We start from the raw sequence: 21,597 nt of genomic DNA on the forward strand, positions 1-21,597 counted from the left end.
CGAACTAGAAGCATTTCATAATATATAATCCAAATCCGTCGTGGTACCTGGGAAGTAATTATTTTGGTAGGCAATTGACGAATCGTATTGTGTGGAAACAATGCCAACAAAATACAGAAACTGATTTGTTTTAGAAACAGTGGCAGCAGTTTTTTGGCCCTCAGTATGTGCGCCTGATCCATTCATAAATACCCCTGATAACTCACTTTGGCCCCCCTCATAAAATCAGTCTTTTGCTGTTCTTGTTCGACTTCCGAAAGGCACATCTCGCTTCTTTATTTTCAGGGTATTTCGATAAGACCTGGGACTACGTCCCCAGACAATTTCGCCAAGAATTAACTGTCATACGCAGCAGACGGCGCCGTTTTGCCGGGAAGTCGTTTCACCCTTCTGCAATACCAGGCACTGACCAACCGGAAGGGTATAAATAGAAAAGTGTAAGCTATTATTTCGATGAACATTTAGTGCTTCGTTCTCGGTACAGAAGTAACGACCGTGGATAACATGAAATTATCGTCGTAGGAACTTCCTTGGTGATAGTTACAGTATATCCCATTTCCGGACGAAAAGTTGAAAGTTAATGGATTTCTAAACGTTATCACAAAATGGATTGTTGTCTTCTGACACTAGCATTGAAAAGCTGGCTCTCAACAAATAACTAACCATCATCAAGATTGGTAACAATCGTGCAATGCGGCAATTTCGAATTCTTTCAACAGCGTCTTATCAAATGAATTTTGTAGTCTTGATGAAGCACATGCTATTATACTTGAAAAGAACATGCCAATGAACTTGCATCAATATTTGTAGTTCTTGAAGCTGTCTCATAAATAAATGTAGTTTAAAAAGCTAAAAAACACGCTTTTAAAGAACATCGAACTGAAAAGGTAAAAATATTTTTTTTAATAAGCTCAAAACAATAACGAACGGAAAATACTAGTATTTATGTGAAAAAAGCCAGAGGCGCTTGATATACAAAAAATATGGCACAAAGCGCCCACGCTTTTTTCACAATAATACTAGTATTTTTCGTTCGTTATTGTTTAAAGCTTATTTAAAAAATATTTTTAACTTTTTAGTTCGATGTTCTTTAAAAGTGTGTTTTTTTAATTTTTTGAACTATATTTATTTTTAATTTTTTAGTTTCGTATGTTATAAAAGCGTGTTTTTTGTCTTTTTAAACTATATTTATTTTATCTAAACTTTGGGATCAATCAGCCGTATATTGTTTAGAAAAATGACCATTGATATTTTCCGATTCCGGAGAGAGAGCCTGAAAATCAGCTACCAAGCCCAAAGCAGCAGACGCGCAAGAGAGGCTTACAAATAATGTAACAGGCGCGCAAAGGAGGGTTACAAATAAGGCAGCAGGCGCACGTGATAATAAAAAAAATACTTTTCAAATGAAGAAATACATTGTCATGTATGCTGATGACACTAATATTCTCATATCAGATAATGAATTAAAAAAAGCTGTTACCAAAGCAAGCATTTGTGGCAATGATTTTCATAAATGGTCATCGTTTAATGGACTATTAGTTAACCTACAAAAACATTCTTTATGGTATTCACAACAAAAAATATATTAATCGTGATATGATTTTTTTAATACGAGTGAATCATAAATCAATAAAACAGGTAAATTTCATTCAATTTCTGGGTATCAAAATAGACCAAAAAGTGACATGGGAACCTCAAATTAATGATCTCACAAATAAATTGGGTACAATTTGTTTTATTATCAGACAACTCAAGACATCATTAGACATACTTAAGTGATCTTACTTTGGACTTGTAACAGCTCGTGGAATCTCCTGTAGAAACATATTCAAACAACTCTCAATTCTAACAGTCCCTTCACTTTACATTCTTCTGGTTATCATCAATGTCAAAAAAGAAGAAAATAACCTGAGTAGAAGATGTGATTTACACAAATACAATACGAGAAATAGTGAGAGCATCCACCAGCCATACTCAAGATTGAGCATTGGTCAGGATTCTCACATATACCAAGGAATCAGGTGCTATACCGACTTATGAATATATTCCCGCACTCAGCGAGTGCAAATGTGTTGAAGGATAATCTGACACGTTATCTAATAAATCAATCGTTTTACTCCATTGAAGAGTTTTTAGACGCTACATTGTAGAGAATTTTGTATGTACGTATTCTCTTGTATGTATATGTAAATTCTTCAGTGATGAATAAATAAATTCTATGCTATTCTAATTCTATTCATGTAAATTGAGTTCGAATGATATCAAGGATGGTACGCACAGCGCCATCTGCCCGCGAATAGATCAAGCAAGGAGAGTTACAAACATACATACAAACAGATGAAGCTAATAAAAACGTGTTGAAAAAGTTATTACTTCTTGTGGAAACACCTCTAGTTCAGCCTATGCCCAAAGAACACAGGAATAATTTTGCAAATAATTATTTATCAATTGTTATATCATCATTCAAGCAATTATTGATATGATTTCAAAGATCAGCAGACAACCTATTTTCATGTCGGCCATCTTTGAAATAGTGAAATCGGGAAACACGGAGAGTCACGCCTGACTTTGCCGAGGACTTTCACAGTGTCTGGATCAAGAATTACTGAATAAACTTTGATTTAATGGTTACTAATAAATTAAACTTTGATGTTTTCAAAATTGATTTTATTCATGGCTCTCCAGCTTTCCCAAAAACCATCAACGATGGAGGGTTGCCTCCAACCTTTTTTTTTTACTATACATCAACAATCTATTAAGAAAATACTAGAATATACTTTTTTCTATAGAACCTGACAACTCACTTGTCATTTGAAAGATCGAATATCAGCTGTCAGTGTTCGTCGAGAGGAAGTTTTCAATAATGAATTTATTTCCAACATTAATATGGAAGTGTCCAATCTCCATATAGTTTTTTTCAAGTAAAATTACTTTTTTAATCCTTTTCTGGCAGTCTTCTTCAGTAATATTAGATACTTTTTCTTTAACTAGCTCTATTACCTTCTTATCAAATTTTAGAAAATTATTTTTACACCTGATGCTTTGTTTCAATTTTCCCCCAATCAACTCGAAGAAAACACAAAAAAAGGGGAGAAGTCTCAGTATGGTGTGTCCATACTTTTCAGCAATACTCTCGATGGCATACACTTTTTCTAATGTTTTTGTCTGTAAAACTTCAAGTAGTTGGTTTTTGGTATAGTTATCTTCAAAATACAAATTGTTATCCATTAAAAAACTTTGTATTTCATCTTTCCTCGAATTTTTATTCGGTACTTTGATGAGCTGTCGCGAATGATAGGAAGCGTTGTCAAGAACTATTACACTATTCGCATCCAAATTTGGGATCAGTGTTTTCAAACCATTCCTCAAAAATATGAGCTTCCATATTCTCATGATAGTCAACTTTGCAGTCCTCAAGTTTTTTTTTCACATAATTTCAAAGAATTCGGAACCCATCCTTTACTTTCTCCGCAATGCACAATAATTAGTTGCGATCCTTTGTTTACAGGCATGTTAGGCGTACACATTCTCGAACCATCAGTTCATCCTTTCGTAACTGTGTCGTGAGTGTCATACCAAGTTTCGTCCAAATAGAAAATTTGCCGTTGTTCTTGCCTATATTAGTTATTTTATGCAATTCCACTATTCTTCTGCTTTCCATACTTTGACGTTTGTTTATTATTTTAAATCTGAATCTTAGTTTCTTTAATGTTTTTTTCAATGATTTCATTAGATGAACATCTAACGGTTTTGGTAATCCCGTATCACATCGCGTCTTGCGTTCATAAGGTTTGTTTTTGACTATTTTACGTACAGTTAAGAATGAAATTTCTGATGTTGCTTGTAATAGTTTGTTTCCCTCGCAACCAAACTTGAGATGTAGGTTCTTATATACATTGAAACATGCTCTCTGTGTTTCAATATTCAAATGCATCCGAATCTTATTCACTGGCATCTTTTTTCGCATTGTTCACCATCGCTATTGGAATCACTACACTGGAAAAAGTCTGCATTGTTATCACACTCGTTATTACTATCAGGACTTGTCCAAGGACGCCACATTTTAAACAGATAACAAAATTTTTAAGTAATTATAACTGCACCAATATCGAATTTCAACAGTCAAATCGCCATCAGTTCCTGAACTGAACATTGACGACACAACGGCGCTACTCATCCCTACATTCTATTCGTCACCGTAACACGTCTTCCAATTTAATTTCTGACTCTTCAGCCAATCATAAAACTCGGTTAGTGAAAATCATCCAATACGAACCGCCAATTCTTCAGTCCACGTGGACTAGTTCGCAATGGCATTATTTCTCTGTATTTGGCCTTTGAGATGCCGATAGCTTTAATTATTCACAATAAACGTTACTTCGACTATATAATCATGTTACTGGAATAGTTGAAATCAGCTTCTCAGAAACCTTGAACGCTATTTCTAACTGAAAGTTGTAAACATCTTAGCAACTTTCAATGCTTAACAAAACTCTAATGAGACCTTATTTGGAAAATTGTTATCATATTTGGAGCTCCACCCCCTAAGCATAATCTGAGATTGTCAGATTCCATCTAGAAAAAATCCATTCTGACTGTAGATCCAAAAATATTACGTCACCTACATAGTGTGAAACATCGAAGGAAGGTTGGGGACCTGATTTTCTACAAAATAAATATGGGAAAAATGAATATGAATGTATTCTGAATTATCATAATTATGTACATTTGTGATGAAGCTGTTATCAGTAATATTACAAAATCGTACTCATTTGAAAAATTAGTATACAGTACTATTCAGGAACATTACAGTTTAATTACATTCCACATATTTTTTATAATGAAGTAAAAAATGAAAGTTTGGTTGGAAGAGCTCTTGGATCACTTGAGCTCATTAGGAATAATTAGCAAATTCTCAATTTCAAATTGAAATGTACACTATTTGAGTCACTTCAATTATTGTGACTTCATTTACAGTCCATGCTTAACGATTGTTGATAAAATGCGTGTTAAAAAGGTACAAAATACTTGTAGAATAATTTTTGGGATAAGGAAATGTGAACCCATTTCTCATAAATTCATTGAATATAAGTGGCTCCACATGGAGATTAATAATAATAATAATAATAATGTATATTCACTTAATATAGATAAAAGGTATACATAATTCTCAAATATAAAAAACGAGTAAATAAACAACGGTATCACAGAAGGAGCATCGCCAAAGGGGTTAGGTTAGGTCGAAAGTGAGTGGGTCTATTCGACTCTCCACCGCAACCCGCAAGGGTTTATTGTGGCTCACACATTCGGCCAAATAAACCCAGCTTCTCAACGAAGGCGATTAGTTTGTATAGTGAGTGGTCTTTCAGGTCAGATGGTAAGAGTACGGTTCTGCCGAACCTGATTCTGTCCCCTGCGGGGCAGGAACAAAGTATATGCTCTGCTGTTTCATAATTTTCCAAACAGACGTGACACACACTGTCTTCCGACAGTCCAAGTCTCTGCATATGATGATTCAAATGACAGTGACCTGTGAGAAGGCCTGTTAGACATCGTAGTTCATCCGTACCATACCATACCAACAACTGTTTGGTATCAAGCTTCGAAGGGTGAATAAACGCCTTGGAGTGAGCCAATCCTGAAAGATTCTGCCAGAAGTCCATAAATCTTCTTGCCATCCAGATGTTCAAAGTTTGTTTGGCAAAACCTAAAGCGATACCAATGACAGGTTCTGGTCCGATGAAACTGCTTGCAGCACCCTCCTTTGCGAGGGAGTCAGCAGCTTCGTTGCCTTCCAGGCCAGTATGGCCAGGAATCCAGACCAGGGACAATCTGTTGAGTCTGTCTATCGAGGAGAGTCCTTTTTGGCAATTTGCTACCAATTTAGACATTGCTCGGTTGAGGCCCAGAGCTACCAATGACACTTGACTGTCCGAGAATATTTTTATTGACTTGTGTTTGAGGTTGGATTTATCCAATCTCTCCGCACACAATTCAATAGCGTAAATTTCCACTTGAAATACAGTCGCATAAGTTCCTAGGCAGGTAGATATCTCTGTCCTGGGTCTGCGACTAAAAAAAAACTGCACCAGAACCGGAAGGTGTTTTTGATCCATCTGTGAACCAACAACTATCTGCTCCTTTCTTATTACTCAGTTATTAGCCAGGGGAGTAGTTGTTTTCTGATAGGCGTCAGTCCATTCAACCTACTGTGTAGGTATATTCGAGACTGGCTTGAAGGGGTGATATAGCCATATCAGTAAATAATAAAAAATAAAAAATTAGTACATATGTGGTAAGTTGAGATTCATCATAAGAAGTAATTCTGAATTATAAGTGTTAACATAGTTATTGACGGTTGTACGCAAAATACATTTTGTATGTGATAAAATGACCAATGTTTAGAAAAACAGTGTTTATTAGTATAAAATGTGAAAAAATAGTATAGAATGATAAAAAAAAAAGTTATTATGTTACATGTAAGGTTCTGAAAATAGCCACTGTGTTATTGAAATTTTGTTGTCTTGGATGTTTTTTGTTTTTTTTTGTCTGGGGGGTGGAGTTTATAGAGTTGAAGGCAACATCACTAGAGTTCCTTTGTTAAAAAAACCTTTTACTAATCCTGACCCACCAGTCCTGAGACATTGTTTCACTACTCGATCAAAAATGTCTGAAACAAGTCTACCTTCATCATGCCTCAGCATAGAACAGCTATTTTTCAAAGGTCAGTTGTCTTTAATGCAATCCAAAGCAGTCAACCATAATTTAATGAATTAATTCACTATAATGAATCTTTTTTGAGGCGTGAGCCCCTCTGATGGTTGTGTGGAATAGCCTCAGCTAGACATCGCCATCAGTCTCATTATTAATTTATTTACTATTTATTTATCCTCAATAAAAGTCGAGTTGTTACTATTATTCAATTTCAATACTTATTATTTCTTGACGAATGTCACCAATTTTCAATAAAAATTTGGCTGTTGTGTCAAAAATTGACCTTTGAAATTGTTATTGAACTGACCATAATAATACCCGGTGGTGAAAGATAGAACTGAAACCTCTGGCGTATAGAATAAATTCAAAACAAGCACTGTTGCTTGGTGAAACGTGCTTCGAGAAGAGTATTGCAGTTCTGGTTTGAGAACAGTGTTTTTTTAGGATGTATAAGGTGATTTCATTAAATGTCTGACGTAACCTAAATCTGAATCTAAAAGAAATACTTTTCCCACGTCAGAACGAAAACACTGTCTCTCGACGAGCGTTTCACTAACCAAGTAAACACCATCAGATGATCATGACTGAATTCTATAGTGCATTTCTTTAATGTCCCTCCCTCTTTTATATTTTGAACGGGTCAACTCAAAAAATTGAAATTTGGGATAATGAAATAAATGCCTGAATACTTTATTTTGAAGTGAAATTGACAGATGAAACTTTCAAGATGGTGACTGGGCGCTATCTGGGAAAGATTTTGAAGCTCCTGACGAATACTTCACAAAATGGCGAAACATTTTAATAATTTCCTGAAGGCAAACAGATTAATATCGATATTTCCAGAAATATTCCTTTTTATTTGTCATACGGCAATTCCAACAGACCGATAAGGTATGTTAAGTAATTTTTTGGTTATAAAAACTTCAAAAAATGTCAGTACGACAATGAACATCATTGTTCGGTGTTACTAGTAAAAAGGTACCATGCCAACAATCTCTCTACTTTTTCCGTCGCGAATGTTTGTCAGGTGTCTCCTTCTACTGTGTGGAGACTTCTGAAGAGGAATAGGTATCATCTATACAAAATTAAAATGGTACACCAATTAACTGAAGATGACCCTGATCGAAAAACAGAATTCTACTAAATCATGACGGAAACCATTGCAAGGCATCCTGCGTATCTCCACAATATTTGTTTTGGTGACGAATGTACATTTTTTTGTAAACGTCAATGTTCACAGACAATATTACTGTTATTGGAGTGACACCTACCCTCACGTTTTCCGGGAAACACATACCCAATATCCAGAAAAAAATAACGTTTGGGCAGAAATATTGGGAAATCATTTCGTAGGACCTCTATTCATTGATCAAAATTTAACAGGGGAACTGTATTTGAATATACTGGAAAGTACTGTTGACCCTCTCATCACTGAAATCGTCGAAGCGAATCCTTATGAGTTCGATATGGATATTGTATTCCAACAAGATAGACCACCACCACATTACTTCAGACAAGTAAGAAACTATTTGGATGCTACTTTTCCCGGTTGTTGGATTGGCCGTCGAGGTCCTACAGAATGGCCATCCCGCTCGCCAGATTTGACACCTTTGGACTTTTTTTTAATGGGGCTTTTGAAGCAAAAGGTGTACGAAACTGAACCTGCTTCAATATTGGATATACGGCAGAGAATAATAAATATTTGTAGAGATTGATATTAAAGAAATGCACTGTATATCTAAGTTGGGCATATTTATATATCATTGTCTCAGGTAATGATGACCATCAAATGAAATGCATTAAATGAATCCCTAGTATTGTGACAGTTTGTAATATCTCAATTCCTAATTTATATGTTGCTGACTACCTGGTATGTTCCTAACATTTACCCAGTTTCTATTTCCTAATTATTATATAATATGAATGAACAACGGACTGTTTGAAATAGGTTCATAGACCTCATTACTTAGTTTTCGATTTCTATACTTTGAAGGGCGACTAGAAATCCGTTGTCATGTGTCAGTTTCAACAATTTTCACTTATTCTGTGAATGTTCTCTGAAACTGCACTTCTCCGGTCTACGAAACCAAATATGTGATAAATGTTTCTTGAAACACGTTAGTATAGTTCACTTAGTTTGACCAACATACTTTTTGTCGAAATCCTCATGGCTTCGAAAGTTTTCATTCTTTCTAAAGACCTATTGATGCGATTATGTGTGGAATATAACATCGTTCAAATATCCGCCACGGCTTTTCTGGTGAAGCGCAACCGAAACTTTTTCCATGACTCTGACGCATAAATCAGGCTGAATTTGACCGATGGCATGGGTTATGTTGGCTTGGACACCCCCTGTGTTTTATGACTTATTCGCATACACCTGCGACTTGAGAAAACCCCACAAGAAAAAATCTAACGGGGTCAAATCACACGATCTCGACGGCCAGTTCACTTCACTTCCACGTGAGATGTCCATGCTCTCAAATCGCTCGTGCAGAATATCTAATGTGGCATGAGCTGTGTGGCACGTAGCGCCGTCTTGTTGAAACCACAAGTCGTTGGTGTTCAGATCATCCAATTAGGGCCAAAAAAGGTGGTAATCTCCGACCTATAATGCTCGCCGTTGACACTGATGGCCTGGCCAACGCCGTTCTCGAAGGAATATGGACCGATGACGCCGCCAGCCCAAAATCCACACCAAACAGTGAATTTGGATCAGTTGTCAAGTGCTCCAGGGCCAATTCACCGAACACAGGTCGTTTACCTTCAGTTTCTGGGTCAGTTGAATTTTGTACGGGCGTGGGCCCAAGCTACTACGCAAAATTTTCTCCAAGTTGTGGTCTGCGAAAGGTTCATGTGACGCGAAATCGACTGCTTCGGATTCTCCTGCACACTCTCACAGACATCGGCGATGTTTTCGACAGACCTTGCGTTTCGTCGACATACGAATGTTGGTCGATCGTTTATTGAAACAGTGGACTCAAATTTATCCACCACACTGCAAATAGTCCTCTCGGACGATTATGGCGACCGTAAAATGGGGAAGCGCGTGGTATGTAGCCCGATCAGAACACCCATTTTGATAGAATAATTTTATAATTTGCACGTGTTTTTGAATGCTATATCCGTTCATGGTAATTTGGCAAAAAATAGTGAATAAATGACAACTGATTTGACAGACTTAGCCTCACAAGATGGACGTTATCAATTGTCAAAGTTCGAAAGTCCATGTTGGAAGGCCCTATATAAATATGCCTTACTTTGATGCAAAATTCAGTTTTTATCATTTTCTGATGATGGTGATGACTTGGTTATCAAGAGACATTGACATTGTTCTGGTGTCGAAATTTGTTTTCTATAGGTGGTGCCAGATTTGAATTTTTTTAAGAGGAGGAGTATCCAACATCCAAACCTTCTACGCATACTCTGCTGCCATAAAACCCATTCTAGGCTCAATCCACTATTTCTTATTTAGTTTTATTCCAAACCTGCACTTTTTGAAAGATCGAAACAAAACTCCGTTCCCATAATAAATTACTTCCATCTCTAGTGGTATAAATTGTATCCGCTTTGAATTTCAACAGCAGAATGACACTAACAACTATTCAAATTTATTTCTAATTGGATTGACATCTTGGATTAAGACTTATCACATCCATTCTTCTTCTCAACTGTAGCGAAACGAGGTCGATCCACATTCATACTTTTTGAATGAACTGCCATTAAAGCTTCTCATTCATTAAAGAAATCGCCGAGCATTTTAATTAGGATTTCGTGGGAACTTCTCGCTAGATAGATCGAAAGAGGAAATGATAAAAAGTGAATCAATCACTGTGGTACAGAGTGGGTCATTGAAAATGAACCCCGCAATCCAATTACACGTCAAGTTTGTTTATAAAAAGGATAAATTTTGACCTAAGAATCTTTTAATATTACTGGAGTTTTTTCTCAACACCAAACCGTTATTTTAACACCTCGACACGTGTTTCGATCAACAAGTGATCATCTTCAAGAGGAAGATCAAACTCTGTTTAAAAAAATATGTTTTTGTTTAAAATCTGTTTTTCCGTTAACTAGCTGTCGCACCCCTACGAACGACAACTTTCAAAAGTCGAATATTATGCGAGCCAAGGATTAACGAGGTCTTACCTTTTAAAGTGTGATTCCTTCCCCTTGAAGATGATCATTTGGTGATCGAAACACGTGTTGAGGTGTTGAAATGACGGTTTGGTGTTGGGAAAAAATTCCATTAATATTCATTACTACACCAAAGGTTCGAAACAGTGCATCACAAGTACTAATAATCTTTGTAAAACCATCAATTCTTTAAGAGGGATATTTCATCTCCTAATTTTTTTGAATAGGAACGGGAGTCGAATATTATCTTATTGAAAAGTGCTTCTTTTCTGATAACCGGTCCAAAATAGGCACAGTATGTCTTGGGAATCATGGTGAGGTGTTCAATAATTAATCTGGAAAACGGGTTGCCGAGGTATCTAACCGACGTCATCCTGACAGATATCTTTCTGCAAAATTAGTGGAAAAATTTCGCACAACTGGATCGGTTCAAAATAAAATAAAGGTGAAAAACCGGTACTCAACAAGTCTTCAGAGGTATTGGGACAAATTGCAATGGATGGTAGGCTTATAACAAGGAAATTAGCCCCTGCGAACGGCGAAGAATATTTTAACTTTAATCAGATTTGGTTAGTGCAAAAAATTAATGAAGACGACTTTGATTTTCGCATTCTATTTTGCGAAATTATTATTGAACGAGTGGTGAAAAATGGTAATCTTTCATTCAATGTGTTTTTTGGACGAATGTATTTCTTTTTGAACGGTATAGTGGTTGTTGGGCCAGCAGGAATCCTAGGAATATTCACGCATTTCTTATACAAAACCCCCAAAAAAATTTACGTGTGGGCTGGTATTTTTGAAATTTCGCATTCAGGTTTCTGTTCTCAAAATTCAATAAGTGATATTAACCACAAGTACTATATTTATTCTAAAAAGTTACTAATTTAATACAAGAATTATCCCCTACATCACTTACAAAAAATACATAATCATGTGAACGCTAGGTTTCAATTGTGTGGCCTCCTTGATCACCAGACTCAAGTTCTTTAGATTTTTTTAGGGAACACAAAAAACAAAGTGTATCTCACTCCACCCACTCAAGACTTGCAAGGACGAATCATCAATGTATGTACTCCCAAATATACAACCATTTGAAGATGAAATGTCTTAATGTCTTATTGTATTGAAGTTGATGGACATTTCCGGCAAAGCTTTATATCTTCGAAACGAGTGGACAGAATTTCAAATAAAAAACAGTAAGGGATAGAGAATCGAAAGCCTTTTTCAAGGAGGTATCACTCGATCCCCATTCAGAGGGTTGTTTTGCAACGGTTTTTTGTCAAAACTTGAGATGATGCGAAAGGTTCTTTCTCTGGTAGTTATTTAGAGTATTTTATTGAGCGCTTCCTATTTTCAAATTCAAATAAAACAAAGTTTGTGTGAGATTCATCGAAATTTTTTGTTCGTTTGAATGACCTATTGATGCCATTATCTGTGGAATATAACATCATTCAAATGTGCACCACGGCTTCTCTGGATAGAGCGCACCCAAAACGTCCAATTTTTCATGAGTCTGGTGCATAAATCAGGCTTAATTTTACCGATGGCATGGGTTATGTGTTGGCTTTGAGGATCGGTGTTGTTTGTGGCTTATTCGCATACAACTGTGACTTCAGAAACTCCCACAAGAAGAGGTCTAACGGGGCCAAATCGCAGGATCTTGGTGGCCAGTTCACATCACCTCCACTTGACATGACCATACCCTCAGAGAGACCGTGCAGAATATCCAATGTGGCATGACCTGTGTCGTTCGTAGCGTCGTCCTGTTGAAACCACATGTCGTTGGTTTCCAGATCATTCAATTCAGGCCAAAAGAAGTTGGTAGTCATCGACCTATAGTGCTCGTTGTTGACAGTGATGGATTGGCCAACGTCGTTCTCAAAGAAATATGGACCCACGATGCCACCAGGCCAAAATCCACACCAAGCAGTGACTGTTTTGGGATACATTGGACGCTCTTGTATCCCATGTGGATTGGTATCGACTCAAATTCAACAATTTTGTTTGTTCACGTACCCATTCATTCAGAAATGGGCCTCATCGCTGAAGATGATTTTTCGATTAAAATTTGGGTCAAATGCCAACTACTCCAGATCCAATTCAGCGAATACACGTTGTTGTCTATGGTCGTTTACCTTCCTGTGTCAGTTGAATTTATTACGGGTGCAGGCCCAAATCGCGACGCAAAATCCGCCAAGTTGGGGTGTTGGTCGATCGATTACTGAACCAGTGGACTCAAATTCATCCACCACATTGCGAATAGTTCTCGCGGTAGGACGATTACAGCGACCTTAAAATGGGCGAAGCGCGCGGTACGTTGCCCGAACAGAATACCCATTTTGATAAAACAATTTTATTATTTACACGTATTGTTAAATGCTAAATCCGTCCATGGTGATGTAGCAAATTAGACTGAATAAATGACAACTAATTTGACATAGGTAGCTTCGACAAGATGGCCGTTATCAATTGTCAAAGTTCGGAAGTCCCTGTTGGAAGGCTTATAGCTTGGGGTACATTTTTGATGGCCCACCCTGTAAATCCTAAGACGCGAATTTCATTCGAAACATTAAAAATCAAATTGGATTACTGTAATACGAACAAGAAAGCTATCTCCAGAAGGAATTGCTGTGTAAAGTATGTCACGTGCCTCTTCAACTTCGATTAGAAGGAAACAATCTAGTGAGAAAGGCGATTACTGTACCTCATTTCTTTCGCAATCCAATTATTCTTGATTATTGTCGTGAAAAAGTCGACGGATCTACGATCTTTTCGTCTCGCTTTCTGCACGATTGGATTACCGGCAGAACAAGGGCATTTTCATAAAAGGAGGAAAATATTGTATAAAAAACAAAACAGCAGTGGTTCACTGCTGGGGAAAGTCAAACAAAATATTTGAAAATTCTGGCTTTGTCATGATAAGGAATGCTCGTATTTGGTGGTTTTTCCTGATTTTGCCGAAGACTTTTCATTAACTTTTTTACTTTTACCCTTTTCAATTAAAATTTTGTGATATTTTCCAAATGAGATGTTCACTACACAGATTACAAAACCGCAACACGTGTTTCGCTGTACAAAATAGCTTCTTCAGGCGTGTCAGTCAATATTGACACGCCAAGAATAAATTTCACCCAAATAAAGTGAACATTTTTCAACAGCTTCATGAAGGCGGTTTCGTGAAAAGAATGGAATGATGTGAAACAATGACGAATTTTATAGATGAAAACCCAAATATTTTACACAGTAATCGCTTTACTGATCTGTGTTCATTTTTTCTTAATGGGCATGTTAAAAACAAAATTGTCTCTACTGGAACGATGAATATCCGCGACTGTTAAGGGAAGGTCTTACAGTCATACACAGTATCTAGACAAAGTGAATGTTTGGGTTGGTAAGATGTAGGTATATATCTCTCAATTAAAACTATTTTGGAAAACCAAATTATTGCGACTGGCAACATAATTCCGCAAGACTCTTATTCACTTTCAATGAGATGAAGCTCAACCACCCTGCTTCCTTCCAGTTAGACAGCGACTAAATGGTATATTTCCTGGCAGATGGATTGCTCGAAGAGGATCAATAGAATGGCCACTAAGATCACCCGATTTATCACCTCTGGATTTCTTTCTATGGTTGCATGTAAAATTCAGTCGTTATCAAACACAGTCTAGATATTTGGAAGATTTGAAGGGAAGGATAACGGATGCGTGCATTCAGTCAAAAGTTTTTCGGAATGTTAGAGAGGACTTTGAGAACGGTCTTATTCATGTTTAGAAAATAATGGACATTTCAAACATCTAATAAGATGGATTACTTTTCATTAACTTTTGATGTTTAAGTGCAAAACACAGATAACTACTAAAGTATATCCACGGTTTTACTTTATTTTTCCAAAAGTACTAAAAGAAGGCAAGGATGTGGTATTTTTGAAAAAGTAGCTGAACTACTTTTAAAATAAGGGATCACTGAACTATTCTTTTCATTTAAGATTTTAGGGGTTCACCTGCCCTAGTTTGAGGATAGATGAAATTTAATTGAAAAGTAGCAAAATTATCTTGCACAGTGCACGTGATCTACCAGACAAGGCTGATTGTTCAGAGTCGCACCAAGGAACGACCGATTTTTTTTTTGGGTTACTTTGTTGGATGATATAGTTTAGTCTCAGATTGTACCTCTTGAAAATAAGTTTAAGGTGTTTCAAATTGACACCCTGTATACAATTGATTGAATTTTGCTAACTGTAAATAATAATAAGAGAAATGATATGTACAAATGGAAAATAATTTTTCAACAGATTGTCTCTCAGCGGAAACCCATAATTTCTTCTCTGTCAATTTTAGTATTCATGAACCTAATGCGTTTTGCCACATCTATTACTATTTGTATTTTTTTTTTATTTGATAAAACGTAAACTAATCGATGTACCTCATTGAATTTTCGATTTACGACATGTAACAGTTGGACTAAAAATTTCATAGGGTAACATAGAAAAAAAATTAATGAGATTTTATTTTATTATTCAAGGGTGATAAAACGATTATAACGGTCATACACAGTTTTCGATACCTGAATATTTGAATAGAACTGGCCGATACTTGATGAAAATCCATATTGAAACTAATTTATACAGTTCATAGTATGAACTATGAAGGGTTTTACAAAAACCGCAAAACGTGTTTCACTATAGAATAGCTTTCTCAAACATAAACTAAAAGTTACTTCTAAATTACAACCATTTCATACTCTAACCTACTACCTACTCGTATGCCCAATTTCTAATGAATGAATCTACCTGAAAAGGTCAGGTATGGATTCATTTACTATATAAAAAAAAAATCGAAAGAACCGTAAATATACCTAATTATTTTTACTTGGAAATGAACAGATTCAATAATGAAGAATTATTCAATTCAGTTTGGTCGTTCATAAGATATTGGGAGTTTTTGTATTTGTTCATTTCCATACTCTCCAAAAGTTAAGTTTCGAATATTTCTTCTGGAAATGTTGGGGCTTGTATTCATGGTCGAACTCATGTGTCTCTGTGAATAAATGAGTGGCATATGTGGAATTTATTTTTCCATTCTGGAAACTATATTTGTGTTCCTTTATGCGGCCTTTGAACGTTCTTCCAGTTTGACCTATATAAAACATCGAACATGACCCACGTGATGATTTATACACTCCCTATTTTTCTGAAACTTAACGTTTATCTTTGTTATTCTTAACGTGCATGCCTAAGCTGTTGTTGGTTTTGAAAGAAATATTCACACATTTGCTGTGCAGAAAAGCTTAAATCTTTGTAGTGGGTTAGCCTAAGTTAGGTTCTATAACTTTTATCATCTTCTCTTCGAATTGGGTAAACTTCTTTCGCTACCATTTTTATAGTATAATTTGTCTTTATCCTCAGCCTCAGTTTCGAATGATTACGTCTTCATCTGCGCAATTTTTTTTTCCAGCGAGCATTCTCTTGAGGTCTGACAACATATCTGGAGAATATGGTGAACACGGAAGCAATTCGAAGCCCAATTCGTGCAATTTTTCCATCGTTTTCATCGATCTGTGACATAGTTTATTGTCTTGAAACAACATGTCCTTTTTCAAACAGGCCCAATTTTCCGCGATTTCGTCTTTCAAACGCTCCAATAACGCTATGTAATTAATAACTTTGTAAATTTTCTGGAAAAACATCAGGTTCTATCACCTTGCAAATATGGATTCAGAGAAAATATGTCAACCGAAAACGCCGTTTTTCACTTATACTGAATAAAGCTAACAAAGAGAAAGAAATGTCTTGCGGTGTTCTTAGATTTGGCCAAAGCCTTCGACACTGTCAATCATGATATTTTGTTACAGAGCTTAGGAAATGCGGGAGTGAGGGGTAAGCATCTAGAACTACTAGCTGATTATTTACAAGACCGAACCCAAAGGGTCAAAATAAACTACACTTATAGCCAGACACAACCAGTCGCCATGGGTGTTCCCCAGGGCACTGTCATGGGTCCAATTTAATTTCTACTATATATTAACAGCATTTACAACGTGAAGGACTTAGATGGTGATATTGTTTCATTTGCCGATGATACGGCATTGATTTTCTATGGTAACACATGGGACACTATGGAAATGGATTGAAAAATATATTCTCGTGACTGAATTTTAGTCTCCTGAGTCTAAACGTCGATAAAACAAAATTACTAACCTTTTCATCAACAATAAAAGACCAACCATTAGAGGGAAACATTTTCATACATACTCCCAATTGGCGAACCCCTTTAATTTTTTCTTGTCCACTTATAAAGAAAAGGGATACAATAAAATATCTGGGTGTGATACTTGACCAACGTGTACGCTGGGACAAACATGTAGATTTTCTCGTGACAAGACTTAGAAAACTTATTTTTAAATTCTACCAACTCAAAAACATACTAAATAAACATTTATTACCGATGACATACGATGCATTAGCTGAACCAGTTATAAGGTACTGTATTATTGTTTGAGGTGGGTTGAATGAAACACACTTACATAATCTTCAAGTGATACAAAACACATTGCTTAAAATAGTATTGAAGAAAGATAGAAGATATTCAACTGATAGCCTATATAAGGAGGCTAGTTTATTCAATATCAGAAAATTATACACCTATCACTGTGTACTAAGGACGTTTAACTCGCCTCTCACATATCTGACACACATACACGACACCCCAGCCAAATCCGAGAGAACAATTAGTGTTCCTTTTTGTAAAAACGTATATACCCAAAGGTTTGTTACTTACTTTGGACCGAAACTTGTCAATCAAGTTCCCATATGATGAACTGTTTGGAACCTTTGGTGTAGTAATGAATATTACTGGAGTTTTTTCCCAACACCAAATCGTTATTTTTAACACCTCGACACATGTTTCGATAACCAAGTGATCATTTTCAAAGAGGAAGATTAAACTAGTTCAATAACATGTGTCGAGGTGTTAAAAATAACGATTTGGTGTTGGGAAAAAACTCCAATAATATTAATCAAGTTCCCATTGAACTAAAAAATATAAAAAATATTAATGAACGCAAGAAAACAATTAGATCCTTCATTGATCATAACTTTGATTTCTTAAAAAAATATTTGAATCGACTCACTGAATCATGTCTAATTTTTTTTTAATTTATCTCACACCTGCCTCCTCTTCGCCTTATTGTCTGGTTCAATACTTCTTCAGGTTGATCATTGCTTTCTATTATTTTTTTTATTACAAATGTTTATTTTTTACTGAAAGGAATGCATAGTTTTTTTTCTCACATTCATGGTTGTGTTCAGATCTAGGAAAATACGCAGCACAAGCTTTGCTTAGGCGTTTCCCAAGAACTGACCACCACCACTTATTTATTGTTATTCATTTATTTTTTTATTTTTTTAATCTACTGTAATTATAATTAAAGATATGCTAACATCTATTATAGACAAGAATATTTATGTGAATTGAATACATTGATTTATTGATTGATTGACTGAATTGTCGCCGTTGATGGTTTTTCCCTTTTCAAGAAAGTCGATGAATATTATACCCTGCACATCCCAAAATACTGATTCCATAACTTGTCAGCCGACTGGTGTGAAATGATGGGACCATGTTTCATCCATTGTCGCATAAATTTGGATTTTTATGGTGGAACAGCTTCAAACACTACTCAGAATCATCAATTCAGATCAAGCAAGCCTTGGCTTCTATTTTTTTTTGGCAAAAAGAAATGCTTTATCAATACATGAAATTCATTTTAATCCATTCTTCAGACTAACAAAATGTTCAATCCCACAAACTAATAGTCCGAAAGCTGTTAAATTGGTACACTTGTTCTCTGAAGGTTAGGGTTAACTAAGAATCATATGGATTTAATATTAGTAGCGCCATCTGTGCGTTAGCCTACGAACATTTCAGCCCAACTAATACATACTGCAATTGAATCACAATTTTGATCAACAACCCAATCGCCATCTAATAGCATGGCGACTTTTATGAATGACTTTCGGTGCTGAAAATACGTAAATCGCCGTGACTTATTTCCATTAATTTCTCATGAAAACTGTCCGATGACCAGTCGAACGAATCCCATCATTTCCGACTCTCCTTATTTCGTGAGTAATAGTACAGCCTTTCGCCCCAGCAACCAGTTGAGCGTTTGGAAAGTATCCAGAAAGTGATGAATGGTCTCGCTAATGAATCATAGTAGTCTGAGTGGATTTTACTCTCGTGTACTATGTTGATAGTATAATCGATGGTGGCGGTTGAATGAATAGGTACTTGTTGTGTTTCTTGAGTTATCAATGTGCTGGAGACAAGTTAGGGTGTGTTCCATATATCTGGAAAATGTTCTGTACTCAAATCAGGCATAATAAACAACGTATAAAACTACTCAGCTTTCTAATTGTGCAAAGGCCTATGAAATATGTGTTTTAAAAAAGAGTATTCTTCTCTGTAAAAATATTATGATCAAAAACTAACACGGCTTAATAAACAAATGCCATACCAAATCTAACAGTGTTCACTCAATTTTTGGATAAAACTGTGGAAAATCAATTACAAATTGATACTATATATCTATTGTTTCGTTTCTTTTTCCAGTGGCTTAAACTTCCAAGACCTCATGGTACGCCAGGGTGCCATTGACTCACCCCCGAAATGTCCCTTCATTCTTGGATTCGAATGTGCCGGAGAAATTGAACAAATCGGAGAAGGAGTAGAAAATTTGGCGGTAAGTAATTTCATGTATTCATGTAATAAATAACCGAATTCGTACCCACAAATATTTGTTTCATTCTTTTAAATCATCTAAAGGAACAGTTCGTTCAGGCCAGTCTCAACTCCCTACACTAGACTGACACCTATCAGAAAACAACTACTCCCCTGGCTAATCCCACGAAGGGCGTTGGAGTATATCCGACAGGTGTCGCTGCAGGATTCTTCACTGAAGTTATTCCTGCATATGCTGTTGGCGATACCACTGCCGCAGTTGATTTTAAATTATTGGAACACACTTGCAGACCGGTTTCGGGCTCTTTGGTCATTCGTCAGTGCAAGGTAGTGTCTATCATCAACATAAAATCGATGATTTCCGATAATTGGAAATCGAATTCCTTCAGAGTATCATTCCTCGAACTAGGGTGAAGCGGACAACAAACAACAGGTTTGTCGTCGCCCCATCTGCCTGTGAACGAAGTAACACACCGTATATCCGAAATTTGCCCAATTCCTCGTATAAGGACTATTCTAAGGATATTTTGTCCTTTGTCCTTATTACCAAAAATTACATGTAATGTTTCTTAAATCTACAAGAATTGTTGAAAATGACTATACCCCCGCTCGGATGTAAGAATCCTATCTTCTTCTCATCGACTCCCGAACTCTTTCAAAAACACCATGATCGTTTCTGATTCCTCAAATCTTCCACATCTTCCATTGGAGTAGTATGAACTGATGACTTAAGGTGGCCCATATTACTTGGTAGGTCCAGTGTATACTTTTATTTTGGCTACCTTAATAATTTCAAAATTACCAAAATTGTTATTGTCAAAATTTTTTTTGGCCCCGTATCTTCGAAACAAAGCGCCCTAGCAAAAATTGTCAAAGGACAAAGTATCCTTAGAATAGTCCAAGGAATATTTCCCTAATTTTTGCCACATGTTTAATAAACACCCTGTATTACACCAGTAACAAATATGGGAAAAATTAAATAAACTATATACGAAGACCCGATAACTTATTATAATTAAAAATAGATTTCGGATATTTTTTAAATCTACAAAAAGGTAACCTCAATTTTTCAATATTATTGCAATTACTTACAATGCTGTATGAAGGGGAGTTTTTATCTGAATTGGTTTTTCTAAATGGGGAAGCAAAGAGATCATGGTTTCGCAAGTCTCTGCAAGGTGTATTTAATGAAATTTTTGTTATATTTTGGACAACCGACACGATTATTGAATATTTTATTCAACATTAATATATCTGACTGTAAGAGATAACAGGAAATATTTTTTGAAAACTGGACAAATTGTTTGACGAATTTATTTTCAAACACGTTTAATTATCTATTGGTGAGTCGTATATTGTGGAGTCCAAACGACGACAGATGCAAAGTTCAAAAAACTATATAGTGTCAAAAAATAGTAGAAATTCACCAGAGTTTTTGCGTTTCTAAAATATCTTGTATTTTTGATAATGAATGCCAACAAACGATTATACATATTGAGGTTTTTTTATGTAAGATTTAAAAATAATTTTGGAATCCATTATTACTCCTAAATCGCTTACTTCATTTACTGTTTTAATTGTATGATTTTCTATTTGGGTATTGAAAGTCAATAGGATTTCTATTTATGCTGAAAGATATTTTGGTGCATTTTTCGTGATTTAGGTATCGGTTACTATTGTCGTTATGCAAACTCTCAAAGTTCTGGATTTCTTTGATGGTTCGATAAACCTTGAGGTCGTGAACCCACAAAATGACAAAAGGCATTAGTGAAAACTATCACGATGCCTCTTCAAAAAGTAGTGACAAAAACTTTAGTTTCACCTCGAAATTTCTATAATATAATAGCATAAGTAATAATAATATGAAGCAATATAATAGCATATAATGTTCCCGAATCAAGTCTCCTTGATTTGAAGGCATCAACACTCTCTAAGTAGGTATAGTTTTTTTAAACTTGATATATTTGAAAGTTACCACAAAAAAGCACAAATTGGTACTTCCCGG

At 35.8% G+C, this 21,597-nt stretch overlaps 1 protein-coding gene across 1 annotated transcript in view; it reads left to right on the forward strand.

Moving 5' to 3' along the window:
- LOC111507322 (synaptic vesicle membrane protein VAT-1 homolog-like) overlaps positions 1-21,597 on the forward strand; it is an 80,037-nt gene that overhangs the window by 23,163 nt on the left and 35,277 nt on the right. The window contains exon 2 of the mRNA XM_074186304.1: positions 19,464-19,593. Within this exon, the coding sequence (XP_074042405.1) occupies positions 19,464-19,593 (130 nt within the window). The remainder of the gene's footprint in view (positions 1-19,463; positions 19,594-21,597) is intronic.

Source organism: Leptinotarsa decemlineata, unplaced genomic scaffold, assembly GCF_025532065.1.
Source record: "Leptinotarsa decemlineata unplaced genomic scaffold, Ldec_3_MD MMD2_tig00078422_RagTag_RagTag, whole genome shotgun sequence".
Taxonomy (NCBI): Eukaryota; Metazoa; Arthropoda; class Insecta; order Coleoptera; family Chrysomelidae; genus Leptinotarsa; species Leptinotarsa decemlineata.